Source organism: Drosophila montana, unplaced genomic scaffold (assembly GCF_035044405.1).
Source record: "Drosophila montana isolate Dmon_TW-CO22-7 unplaced genomic scaffold, ASM3504440v1 contig_2668_1, whole genome shotgun sequence".
In the NCBI taxonomy this organism is placed as follows: domain Eukaryota; kingdom Metazoa; phylum Arthropoda; class Insecta; order Diptera; family Drosophilidae; genus Drosophila; species Drosophila montana.
Window position 1 is genome coordinate 1,083,461 of NW_026997535.1, and position 13,619 is coordinate 1,097,079.

General features: G+C 42.9%; 1 protein-coding gene across 1 annotated transcript; it reads right to left on the bottom strand.

The window, feature by feature from the left end:
- Positions 1-8,226: 8,226 nt before the first annotated feature.
- Positions 8,227-12,779, bottom strand: LOC135429544 (myrosinase 1). Its single transcript, XM_064683864.1, has 4 exons — positions 12,481-12,779; positions 11,671-11,872; positions 9,311-10,204; positions 8,227-8,920 (listed from the first exon to the last, which is right to left on the bottom strand). The coding sequence occupies exons 1-4, from the start codon at positions 12,552-12,554 to the stop codon at positions 8,417-8,419; spliced, it is 1,674 nt and encodes a 557-aa protein (XP_064539934.1). The 5' UTR covers positions 12,555-12,779; the 3' UTR covers positions 8,227-8,416.
- Between the last annotated feature and the right edge of the window lie 840 nt (positions 12,780-13,619).

A 13,619-nucleotide genomic window follows, 5' to 3' on the forward strand; every position in this document is an offset into this window, starting at 1 on the left:
CCTGGTCAGCACCCCCCTGACGGGGTAGCACTGATTTACTTTGGGGGTGGCTGCACACACACACACACAGACACACAGAGAGGGTATGTTCAATGCAGTTGCGTCCGGGCGTCCGCACTTCAGCGTAATGGCCAAGCATTAGGGCGACACTTGAGTTTGTGTTGCATGTCAAAGTCAGCCTCGTCGAGGAGGACAAAGCCCAGGAGCAGCCCACTTATGCAAATGCAAACAAAGCGACCGCCCGAGACGCAAGAAGTCACGTGCGGCCAACACCACCAACAAATAAAACGGACCAAATCCGAGACGAACTGCAGCTCCGGCGCCGTCACTAATAAGCGGCAAATAATTGGCAGACGAACTTGAGACTACCCCAATGGCTCAGTGGCCACTGAGGGACGTGGTGCCTGGTGGCAGCCGCCTGGCACTAAAAATCGATAGCATGTGCCACCCCAAAAGCAAACAGTCGAGCGCCCGCTGCAGGTTGTCGATCCTTGGAATGTTTGTTTGCCTGGACAAGCAGCCGGCCGGCTTCCAGGCTTGGATGGGCAGAGAGAGAGAGAGAGAGCAGGCCAGAACCCTCAGCACACAGCGCTGCAGTTGCTGCATGCAGGTAAGCCACAACAAATTCATATATGACTCATACATTGGAACAATCCAGGCTGAATCAAATCGGCCCGTTATTTCTATATTTTATTTACCAAGAATCAAATTAAATAGATTAAATGCGTCGAATAAAGATCAGATAAACCTATACCTGAATCGAAGTATTTCGATCCCTAGACTAGGGTCATATATGTGGAAGTACAACCGAACCTTAAGGAGGAATCGAGGAATCGGTTTGAACTGTGAACCAAACCATGGAAATAGTTTGTAGAGCTTGCAGCCCTGGGAAACAATATGTTTTTCAGCCAAAAACCTTACCCTCTACCCAAATCAAACCTCAACGGCAACAATTAGAACTTCCGGCTATAAAATTGTGAAACCCTTGAACGCGTTAGGCCAGAACCATGTGCCATGTCAGCCTATGTTTAGTCTTGTCAGTCAACTAGTTCTCCACAAAATTTGAATGTCAGGCAAACCCATAGAGCACGCCCGACACAAATCGCTTCCAGCTCACATTAACGACCACATAGCGATCATTATGAGGCACAGCAGCAGCAGACACAGCAGTTACAGTTGCAGTTGCAGTTGCATTAGCTGCCGCCGCCCCCGCAGTCCCGTCGCTGTTCAATGAGCCAAACGAGCGGGCTGCGACATGGGCGACAATTAATTTGGTCAACGATGCGCGTCTAATAATGTGACTACAATGACGACAATGGGTTGGCCAGCTTCGAGCTGGGTCTCTCTCTCTCACTCTTCGCAGCCAGCTGGCAAGTGTGATATGTTAGCTGCTCGGGCGATCTATCATTTTGATAGACTATATGCCGTGCGGCCATGGAGCACTCCTACCTGGGGCGTTGGCGGCAGCGCTATAAATTAACACCACAGTCTGCAGAGGGCCCAGTGGGCGGCGACTGGCCATATAAATGCCCAGCAAATAAATGGAAAACAATTAACCGATACGTGTCCGAGACGTGAGTCCCAGTTCGGGGCCTAGCGAGATCGCAGGAGCAAGATAATGGCCCTGACATGGTAGCTGGACAAATGTGCGATCGTTAAACTAAATGAACATTGTGTTTACTCGATAACAGAAGGACAGGGAAGCTATTGGAAATTAGTTAGGTGATGCAGCAAGAATTGAGATAGGCTAACTAGGAAATTGTTTTTACTATGTTTGGTAAATAACATTAAGAGATTGCCCATTAGGTGTAATTAAGTTGTTGCTGCGCAAGATTTAAACGTGGAACTAATTACTCTAGTTGTCTTATATCATCTATCTGTCCAATTCATTCAAATTCAAGCGAAACCAGGGCTCCAAACCCAAAGAAAATTGTCGCTGTTTCGGTTCACGGCTTAAACCAACATCCTGTCCATGTTTTCATTCGAAGAAGATTTTTTAAAAGAATTCAATATTCAATTTAAAAAGGCCCGTTCTACTGAAGATATTGGATTAAGTAAATATTTTCAAAAAGCATTTGCGGGCTAAATTTTATCTTGTTTTAAAATCTTTGCTTTCAAAAATGCCTTCGCTTTTGGTTAAGTTCTAGTTCGGTTAATAGAAAAACATGTATATATTATTTGCGATTCAGTTTGCAGCATTGATATTCAGAGCTCGTGCTTCAGTCAGCATCCCTTGTGGAACACGCACTCCTAATGCACTCCTGAGCCAATAAATCTGTACAACAAACTCCAGTTGAGCTATAAAAACAAAAGGCGAAAACATGCAAAAATCAATGAACTTGAATTTCGGGCCATCAAAATATACAAATAATGGAAATATTTAACTGACGAAGATGCGCATCAAATGGAAAATCCCTCGTCCACCCTACGCCAAACCGAATCCGATAGCCGAAACTCAATCCCGGGAGCATTTAAAGGATTCCCAAATGCTAAGGGTTGAAATGGAAAGCTACCCTCGCACGCAAAAACTGCAACTGCACTGCATGCAACAACGACAATAACAATAACAGGAGCAACCCCTAAGCAGGCAGTGCCCCGGGCACATTCATGGATTGTAATGGTGGCGCATTTGCAGTGACAAACAGCAATAAAAGTGCGATATCGAGTCGATCGATCAATAGGCAGTTACCCACACACAGATACACACACACTCGCACACACACTCTCGCACAGCATTGCGTGAAATTTCAGACAAAGCGGCGCGCGACGTTGCCAAATGTCGCTTCGCCGCCTCCCCGCACATGACCGAGATCCGGAACAGCTGCGCAGGCGCCACAGTCGAAGCCTCACAAAATTGGTCTTGGCATCAATTGGTGGTTGTTTTTTTTTTTGTTTTTTCTGTCTTCCCAAATTTGGTACAGTTGCAGTCGCAGCACATCTCACCAGGTCTGTCTCCTGGTCTGTCACTGTCCAGGCCTGTGCCCGTAAAGGGGTGACAACAGCAGCTCGTTTGTGCAATTTGTTGCGTAATCATTCAGGCTGCAGCCCAGCCGCGGCCCACGTCTTGTGCTTGTGGATAATTGGCTTGTCATTAGGCTGTGCGACACAGTTCTGCTCAGATTGGAGTTGCCTGCCAGAGTGCATTGAACCCGCCCAAGAATCCCTAGGTTAACTTTCCAGCTGTCCGAGGAACTTGGCACGTTCTTGGCTTCTATTATGAACCACCCTTTGCACCTTTTTCTTACAATCGCAGCGTTCCCTGCGCTGATAATTTATGACGCCGATTGTTCCATAGAGTTTCCTGTTCCTCCCCTCTCTCTCTCTCTCTCTCTCTCTCTCTCTCTCTCAAGGATCTGTTAACCAGTTTGGCTTAGAAATCATATATGGATTACAGTATTTCCCATGCTCGGAGCAAAGTTCGCCATCAGATTTACGACAAAAGCAATTTATATGTTAAGTATTTTCATGGATATCTTTTATGTTCACATGAATCTATAGCTATAAAGCCGAGCTCTGGTTGTCCACGCCAATTACTAACTGTCTGGGGGGACAGCTTCAGAGCTCCATTGACATGGATAGCATTTAACGAGTCCACAAAAGCACAGTCCAAGATACTTTATGGCTGCTTATCGACGAAAATTATATCCACAGAGGGTGCTGGTACGTAAGTGCTTTAATGTAATCTACTCGAACATGGATGGGAGGCTGGAGGCTGGACGGGTGGACGGGGGCTTGGCATGGAAGACCGGGACAATTTTGTCGTTCATATGGGGGCAACACTTCCGAAGCGATCTGAAAAGTATTTCAATCAGTGCCGAAGTGTTCACAGCTGAAAGTGCTTTATTGGATTTCGGGTGTGTAAAATTGCGCAATTAACTGTTTGATTGACTATTGATAAAGGGTCAATCAATGCAACATATAAACAAATTACTTGCAATAGATTTTTACATGCGCCCGCATCGACATGGAAGCTCTCCCGGATTGCATTTTGGGTGTAAATGTTAATCAAATTAGCCACAGGCGCAATCAGTGTACACATTGTTATTATTCTATTACCATTTGTTTGGCATTGAAAAACGATTTTTCTATATTTAACGAATCTGACAGCAGTTTCCCTTGCTGCAGTTGAACATTTGGCTGTTATTTAATCCTTTTCCCTTATTGGTGGTTCCACTAGTTTTTCAGCTTTCAGCACGTTCGGAGCAGGCAGATGTTGGACTAGTGCTCAAATGGCTTGTTCGCAGGATTAGTCTGATGCTTGTTGATGTGGCTTGTCGAGGGCGTAGCGGGTGGTTGCATTCAGCATGTGTGCTGATTCTTGCACTATTGTGGCACCTAATCCGTATTAATTTTCAATAAGTGCAATGAGGTCTATAAATGTTTGATAAATGGCTCAGCAGGCTGCAAATCAGCCACAAGCTGAGCACGTGACGGGAAAGCAGCTGCCGTGACCTGGTTGAGAAGTTAACAGCCCCAACTGCAGGATCAATCGGCTCGTGCTTAGTGTTGGTTTTTAAGGATTTGCGAAGCAGAAGGGAGATTACTTTTTGAGTTGATTATCTGACCATTTTAAGAAATTCAAAATTTAGTGTTTCTTCTTAAATTAAGATTTTTAAAGCTAAATTAGTTTAAAATATTTCTGCGGCATAATTTTAGAGCGTGCTTTGAAAATAATTCAAATGTAAATTTTTATTGCATACTTTTATGCGCACATATAATGTTACGTTAACATAACAGCCGCTTAACATAGCAATATAGTAACTTAACAGGCAAGTTTGAAAATAACAGTCGCTGATGTTAAAAATTTAAATTGTTGCCCAAAGTTGAGGCACATTCAATTAACAAAATAGCGTAAGACCTTTTGAATATTCAGGCAGCCAGTTAGGCATCAGAATTATGCATTCTGTGCCTCGTTTCCCCTCGAGAAGTTCGTGCTGCAAAATCTTTTTCGACATGAAAGCTGATGTAATGCACTTGTAAAATTTCATCAGCCGCAAAACTTTGCAACTTGCAACTCGTCTCATCTTGTTCGTTGGCTTTCCCTGTTTTGTTTGTATTGTGGTTTATGCATTTGTTTTAATAATATTTAGTGCTGCACTTCAGCTAGGGGCCAGCAACCCCCCATTGTAGCTGAGAGTTGACGTAAGAGCAGGCAGCAGGGGCGTCCCTTCAGCAGGGGTTGTGCTTGGGCACAAAGTCTTTAATTAAAACAAGTTTTGAGACTCTTTTGCTTGTTATTAGGCAGCTGATAAGAGATAATGAAAATGAGATACTCTGACTATAATTCTTATCATTTATGTATGTCGCACGAAAAGTTGTTCAACTAGCAAAGTGTTTAAACGAGATGAGTTTATCTCTTATAGCTCTAGCTCTGTGAATCGTGCTGCAATAATTCTCGATTCTTATTGCTCGTGGCTCTCACTTGTGCATCATTTATCTTAATTAGTGCAATGATGCATGCAGATCCCCCGTTGCACAACACCCATGCTCGGCGTTACCTGTAAACACTTCAGACGAACAATGCTCCAGACTCCGAGCGTGTTTCTCATTTATATATACTTGTATCTACTTAGATTTGTTACCGGCAGGCGCCTCACGTTCGTGACTCTCGTGCCAACAGGTGCAGCTGAGCTCGAGACTGGAGAGACCTTTGCCAGCCCCCTTGCCTGTTCCCCACCCCCTGTTGCTGGGGCTGTGCAGTTTTCTTAGTTTTCAGTTTCAGTCTTATATATACATATATATAATTTATGGCAAGCTTTTCGTGTGACTTAAACACCAAAACAATAAATCCAAGTAAATGCTAATAAAGTACAACTGGGATTCATGTTGTCGGCTGTTAACGACTGCACAACACACTGTTTTCAGTGCAATTACCAGGGCTGCATAAACACATAAATTTGTCGACTGTTCGGCTCACGATTTGAACCCACTTTCTGTTCCCAGGCTCGGTTCGTGTACCTAGTTTTTTTGATTTATTATGTTCAATTCTTTATTTAGAATTGCCCGTTGTTCCGAAAATATTGCAAGATGTGAATATTTTCATATACAAGTTGCGGGCTAGATATAATCTTTAGCCATCTTGTCATCTATCGAATATACTTAGATAAAAGCAATATTAATAACTTGAGGCTGGGTCCCCGAATTGTTTTTTTTATCTTAAGGGGTTCTTGGGTAACTCCAAAAATTTTAGAAATTATCTACTTGTAGCCCATCTAACTTTATCACAATTTTTTCGACGAACATTGCACAGAACCAATATAGCCTTTACAATGTTGTGAACAGGGTAATATAAGTTAAAATGCTGTAGGCGCTGCCCAAATGAAAGGCAACTGGTTCTGGTTCCGTCTCGAACTTTGATTCTATTTCTGGTCACTTGAAATGCTTTGAAAGTCAACTAGGAACAAACACAACAACAACAACAACAACAACTTGAACAAAAGCACATAATGCTTTAATCGTATATTGAAAGCAAAATCTGTTGATTTGTTGACTGCTGCTAGAAGCGGATGTGACATATGAAACGATACGAGGAACTAGCCCAGAACTGGGGCCCGGGATCGTTTAGACAATATGCCCTCATATGCATAAGCACAGAGATTTAAATATAATCATTTGCTAAAATGTGTGTTTTATTATTCAGGTTCATGCTTGGAAGCTAACCACCCCTACAATTAAATTATTGAAATGCCTGAGAATCGGACAGAACAGCTGGTGCCCAGCTTTGATCTATGGAGCCGGCCCATTGCATAAACACGGACTGATCTGATCGGCTATCATCGGGGCGCATTGTGGTGTGGATAATAGCTAATGCCCATTAGAAAATGCTCAACGAATCGTGGCCTTTTTGTTAGTCCCAGACAATGGGCTGGCCAATTTTTTCTGTTTTTGATTTGTTGCGGAAACAGTTTGAGACATTTGGTTTCTGTTTCTATGCTTAATGGGCCAGTGTAAAATGTCTTTGACTTTTGATATGTAAAAGTTAATCGGATCAACTGGAACAACAACCCTCCCCGCAAATAATTTTGATGTGGCCGTGACTTCGCGCCGAGCTCTTAACTTGTTAACAACCGATTAGCCACAACGCACCTGAACGTGTTTTATATTATTATTCTACAGAACAAACAGCCTGTCCTTGAATATGCCAGCCAGCGTTCTGGGCACTTTCAAATTAACTCAAACAGCTAAACGCTTCTCTCTTTTTAAATAAGTAAAACCTCTCTAAAGTGATATTAGCACGAGCTCCACGCCATTTTTATTGCAAAAACCAAACAGCATTTGTCTGGACTGAGCTTATTAAAGTTATATTCGCTTTTTTTCAAACAGTTTTTTTAATTTTTATACACTTAACGTAAAAACCCAGTCTTCTGTTTCTTCTCCATTTCAATACTTGCTTTGTAAGCTAAAACAAAATCTTTATTCTTTTCAATTTAATTTCTTTGTTTCCCATTTAAAAATCGATTCTGTAATCTTTTGTCATGAAAGGAGACATAGACGGAGATATCTTCATATATATAACCGAGTTGATATATGTTTATATGCGAAGTAGTCTCTTATTTTTAGAGCTATCTTGAGACTTTGCCGTCAGGTCCGTATTTCTGTTATTATATATACCAAATCTTATTTACATCGGACTACTATATCATATAGCTGCCATGGAAAAGAACCATCGAAGAGTAGGTTCTTATATAGCAAAATATTCTGTTTTCTAAGATACTTTCAGCAAATGTCTACAAGGGTATTAAATATTCTTATTAAATCTTATTTGCTCTTTGCTTGTTGTTTATAAGAAGTTAGTATCTTCTATATAATTCAACAAGTGATATACTATTTAATGTTTTATTATATTATTTATTACATTAGTGTCTAACCGTTATACAATATGTTATTTATATTTAATATAGTATACTTTTTTTTGGGTTGATATAATCCAAGTGGTCAGCTGTGTTACAATGAAAAAAGAGAAGCTTTTTATATCTATGGGTGTATTCGGTCTTTAATTCTTGGATCATTTAGATCTCTCTCTCTCTCTCTCTCTCTCTCTCTCTCTCTCTCTCCCTCCCTCTTTCTCTCTCTAAGTACTTTGCTCGCTTATTCGAAAGATCATTTCAGTTCTTACTGATGACATTTTTCTACGTCCAGCCAGTTTCATCTATACAAACTTCTGGTTTTTCCATTTGGAATCTATTTGTCACAGAAACCAGCTAAGCCAATTAAAAAGCCTTGGGGTTAATTTGGAAATATCACAACAATTGTTTATTCATTTTGAGTGGTTTTCTTAAATAGTTTTTAGAAATATATATACACAGTAAACAATACATTCCGTCTATGGAAACCTAGATGCTATGTCTAAAAATACTTTGCAACAATATGTGGAAAGAGCGCTTAAGTCGTTTCATATGGCAAGGAGCAGCATCCTCTAGGAGTGCCACGCGAGGACGACGCCCAACAGGAGTGCCAGACTCCATCTGAATGCTGGAATCGCAGCCGTGTTTGCTGCCGCCGCCGTCTCCTCCGCAGGCAGACGGGCGGCGACCACCAGCTGGTGCTCGTCCAGCGCGGGACGATAGCTCCAGTCGATGGCATTCGTTTTGCAGATGTTGGCGAACACGCGTGCCGAAATCTTGGGCGTGCGTGTGCGATTCGGCGCGCTGAAGTCCACGTGATAGAGGCCGAACTTTTCCGTGTAGCCCGCCTTCCACTCGTAGCTGTCCATCAGGCTCCAGGCGATGTAGCCGCTGACATTGGCGCCATCCTCGATGGCATCCAGCACGGCGGACAAATAGAGATTGTAGTAGTCGACACGGGCGTAATCCTCCAGGCCGCCACGATCGCTGACCCCGTTCTCCGTGACAATGATCTCGGGTCCGTTGTACTCGCGATGTATCCACATGAGCAGGTTGTACATGCCCTTGGGATAGACCTGAGGAGAGAGGAGGGGAGATGTGTGTGTGTGTGTGTGAGTTAAGCATCATGGGAAATCTGTTTGGGGTTCATTCAACCCAAAAGGGGCGCAACCCTCGAGGCAAACACTCGAGCTCGAGTCACCCCCATTTTAATCTTGGCTAAGTAGTTGATGGCCACCCTCCGACGTCGGATAACTGCAACACCTTGTCATTATTCATTCATTCACGGCACAAATTAAATTGTGGAAAGCATCTTGTGGCTTGCCCCACCCCCAATTATGGCGTCCAGCCCACTCGGGTATTAGCTCATCCCAGCTGATTAGCGAGTCCGCCCTCGCCCCCTGACAACCATCTGCTGGCCACTTAATTGCGGTTTGCATTATTTATAGTAAGCGCAGGTGACTTACCTTGAGCCAGAAAGATCCCGAACCGGGCCAGTCCACGCCAGCTTGACTCTCGACGACGCCCATGTCGTGATTGAACGAGGGTATGGGAAACTTGCCGGTGTTATTGTGACCATTCGGAGTCACCAGGTTGCTGGTGTACGAGTTGATGCCAAAGAAATCGGAGGTGCCGCGAATGCGATGGATCTCCTCGTTGGTGAATTCGGGCAGACGTGAACGTGCCCCGAAGCCCTGCTGCTTGCTGAGATTGCGAATGCGTTCGATCATGATCTTGGGATAGTTGCCGTGCTTGGAGAAGATGGGATGTGCAAACCAGCCCACGTAGAACTGCATGGCACGATCGGAGGCCTCGCGATCCTCCGCAGAGTCCGGATTCCTCGGCTCCGGCCACGATGTGTCCAGCGTAATGCCAATGCGACCGGCCTGACGCGGCTGGAAATGATCGCGATACATGTGCACCACCTCCGCATGGGCCTTGAGCAGATTGTGACCGCACAGGTAGGCGGGTATGCCCGGGAAGTTGTACGAGGGCGCCATGTAGTCGACGCCATAGCCGTGCTCGCACACATGCCACGGCTCGTTGATGGTGGTCCACAGCTTGACGCGATCGCCGTACATCTCGAGCACCAGGCGCGCATAGTCCTTGAACAGCGGTATTATCTCAGGATTCGTCCAGCCGCCCAGCTCCTGCAGCCGTTGCGGCAGCTCCCAATGATAGATGGTAACCATGGGCGTGATATTGTACCTGAGCAGCTCATCAATCAGATTGCTGTAGTACTTGATGCCCGCGGTGCTCACTTGGTTCATGTAGCCGCCGGGCATGATTCTGGGCCACGACAGCGAGAACCGATACGTGGTCACATGCAGTTCCCGCACCATCTCCACATCGCGCCGCCACTGCAATCAAACAGAAGAAACGCAACAATTCTAGATAACAATCCCAAAAACAAGCATTCGACTAAGACGCAGTCGCATTCAGCTGGCCAAGAATGCCAGGTATTTCCGAAAAACCAGTTGCCCCCAAACAGTTGGCGACACATGCAAACCACGACATGGTCACGGGTTTTGTTTGTTTATTTTTATCTACTTTTAATTTATTTTCTATGTGGCTAATTTTGTGCCTTGCATTGAGACAACAATTCGACACGCTAGAAGTTGGCCTGCGGCTCCAGCACTGCGTTGGCTGCGACATGGGGGCGTCCACCTTTCAGCCGGCCGCGCTTGGATTCATTTGTTAGCCGACAATGACCACTAAACAACGAGACACCTGCTTTAAAGCTGGCATTAGTTGGCATATTGTGCCACGCCATTGAGCGCGGCTAACATTCGTGTCTTGTGCCAAATCGATTTATCAACAATTAAATATTAGTTAACCGTGCTAAAATATGATCTATAATGCTGCTAACATTGCCGATGACATTGTCAACGGAAATTAATTGGACTTGCAATGTGTTTCTCGCATCTCATTTATGACACGACCTTGTATCCCAAGACCAGGATCCTTTCGTGCTTTGCTAGTCATGCTGCAGACTTCAACAGCTGATTTCTAGAACTAACTATTAGTATTTTTTTTAAGATTATGGAGTGTGTTTTTGAACAACTCAACTTTGAAATTTACTCGTCATTTATCTTCAGTATCTTATCGCACTTCCTGAACGACATTTTCCATGAACTGTTTAGGTATCTTAAGTTTTAGTTAAATTATTACCAATGTTACTCTCTGGAAACTATCAAACTAAATTTCAATTTTGGTTTGAACTCGGACTGCCTGTAACACATGGCTGAGATTTGAACCAGCAACCTGCTTCTGTTTTCTAAGATTTAACTGATGTTTGGCTTGTTTTGAATAGCTGCACGTTTGGATTATTAATGCTCATTCATTAGAAGCCAATTCATAAACCAATTGAAGTGTTTAATCCTCAACACTGTGCAATGATACAGGCAATTAGCGTTAACTTATCAATGAAGCATGACAATTAGTGATCGTTAGTCAGAGTTTTTAAATATGTTTCGACTTGTACTTCGGCTTAAACGCGCAGCTGACAAAAAGTTAACTCAAGTGCAGGCGAGACGTTTAAAAAAATTTACATAGTTCTGTATGCATATTGCACATAAATCTGAATCGGTGACCCACCTGAACAGACACCTGTGTTGCTGTGCTGACAATGACTAAATTGTCGAACAGGCTTTTATTTTCAGCTCTGAATAATTGAGTGCATGCGTACAATTAATGGCTGAGCTTGTGGCTGAGGGCCCCGAGGAAACTCACATTCCATCTAAATAATTCCATTTCGATTAGCTCAACTGGAAGCTGGAAGTGTAACCCTTGACCCGGCTATACAATTAATTTTTATGTTCCTTACCTGATGATAGCTATCCGCTGTGATATCGCCATTGGATTGATCGACTATCTTCTCGGGATTCTTGTGCGTCATATAATCCCAAATGGACTCGCCCTTGTCGTCCGCATTCCAGCCGCCCTCGATTTGATACGAGGACGAGCCGATGCCCCAAAGAAAATCATTCGGAAAATGACGCGTGTTGCTCGTTGGACTGCCAAGGGTGCTGTTGAATTAAAACAAGATCAAGGAAAAATTTACATATTGAAAAATATATATATATAGATGTTTTGTATCTAATTTGAAGTTCAAGATGGGGCAATCTTTGGCAATGAGCTGTTAAATGTTAAACTGGCATTTGGTGCTAATTGTTCATATCAGAAACCAGCCAAACGCATTGTCATTCAAAATTTGATGCTTACAATTCAAAACAAGTCACAATCTTACAAACGGCTGTAACCGACTTCATAATACACGATCGTGTTCAATGTGAACACTTTTTAAAAGAAAGATATATCCATTCCATATAGATTTAACAGAGGCTATACACAAATATATAAACCAAGCACCAATATACTCTCTCAGCTTTGTGAACAGAGTAGATTAAATAATGTGCGGACAAGTTTTCGTTTTTGCAATTTACATTATACAAATGCAATTATGACTTGAGAGATGTTGTGGATAAACAGCATATTTCGGCACGTAAACTTGAGGCTAAGATCTCACTTTAAATCCACAATTAAGTTGAAAACGCCAAGATCAAGGCGGATTCAAATTGCACTTGGACATAATCCCAACAGGTGTGGACTGGATTGGTTCATTTAATAGACTTACGCGGCGGCTCCACAGCGACTGCTCTGCTCCAGCGCCAGGGAGAGAAGCGCGATCTTTAAAAGCATTTGCCACATGGTAATTGATGTATATATATCTATATATTTTGTATTTGTCTATTTAATGTCACTCTGTTTGTCACTTTAAGTCCTTTTCACACTACACTTAATCCTGCGGCGACACTTAGCACAACTTCATTAACTTCAGCGATTTAAATCGTTGACTTCTTATTGTTGGCAGTTTTCGCGCGTTTTGCGAGCGATTTTTAGTACTTGTGTTCGCGAGTGTCTTGAGCTCGAACGCGAAACGCTTACAAATGAGTGCGGCTGCTTTTATATCCTAGCATTTTAAAGCGTTGCGATCGCTCAATGAGAACCCCCCAGATAAAAAACGCCGAACGCGTCAAAACTCACCTCCGAACGAGTTGTGCTCAGCGTCAACAGGTGTGCTACCTGCTGTGTGTGTGTGTGTGTTGTTGTTGTTGTTGTCATTCGTGTGGTTGTCGCTAGTGTTATTGTTATTGTTTTTAGTCGAGTTTAATTTTGCCGGTCGTAGCACGGCGTATTGGGATGAGCGAGAAATCCCCGTTATGACGCTCCACGCAATGGGCGTTACGTTTCCATAGGAATTATTTAAATTTGTCATCATCTGGTTTTTTCATTATTTTCGCATGCAGCCGCCTAATGGGAAATATATAAATAAATATATAATAATAAATTAGTTTATACTTAATACATTATTAATTTAGATTGAGTGCTGGATTTTCAAACCCGATTTGAATATGGAATAGCCGAAGCCTAGAACTTAATGTTATTCTAATAAACTTTGCAAAAGTTTTCACGTGTTCTCAATTTTCAGGTGAAATATTATTTTTTTGTTTTTTATCTCGTTTAAGGCATACGAAAACAGATTTCTGTTTAAACAAGTGCAGATACCAACAAGTTGGCATGATAACAAAGATATAGAGCATGCGTGTGAGCGAGAAAACATGTTGGAAAACAATTCAATCAACATATTTCCTTCAGTATTGCATTCACGCCGCGATAGCGGAGTATCCGTGAGTATTCTTATCGTTTACAAGAAGAAAACAAACCGAATCAATAAAAGTAGACAGTCCATTAATCATCCGTCCTGAAACTGCA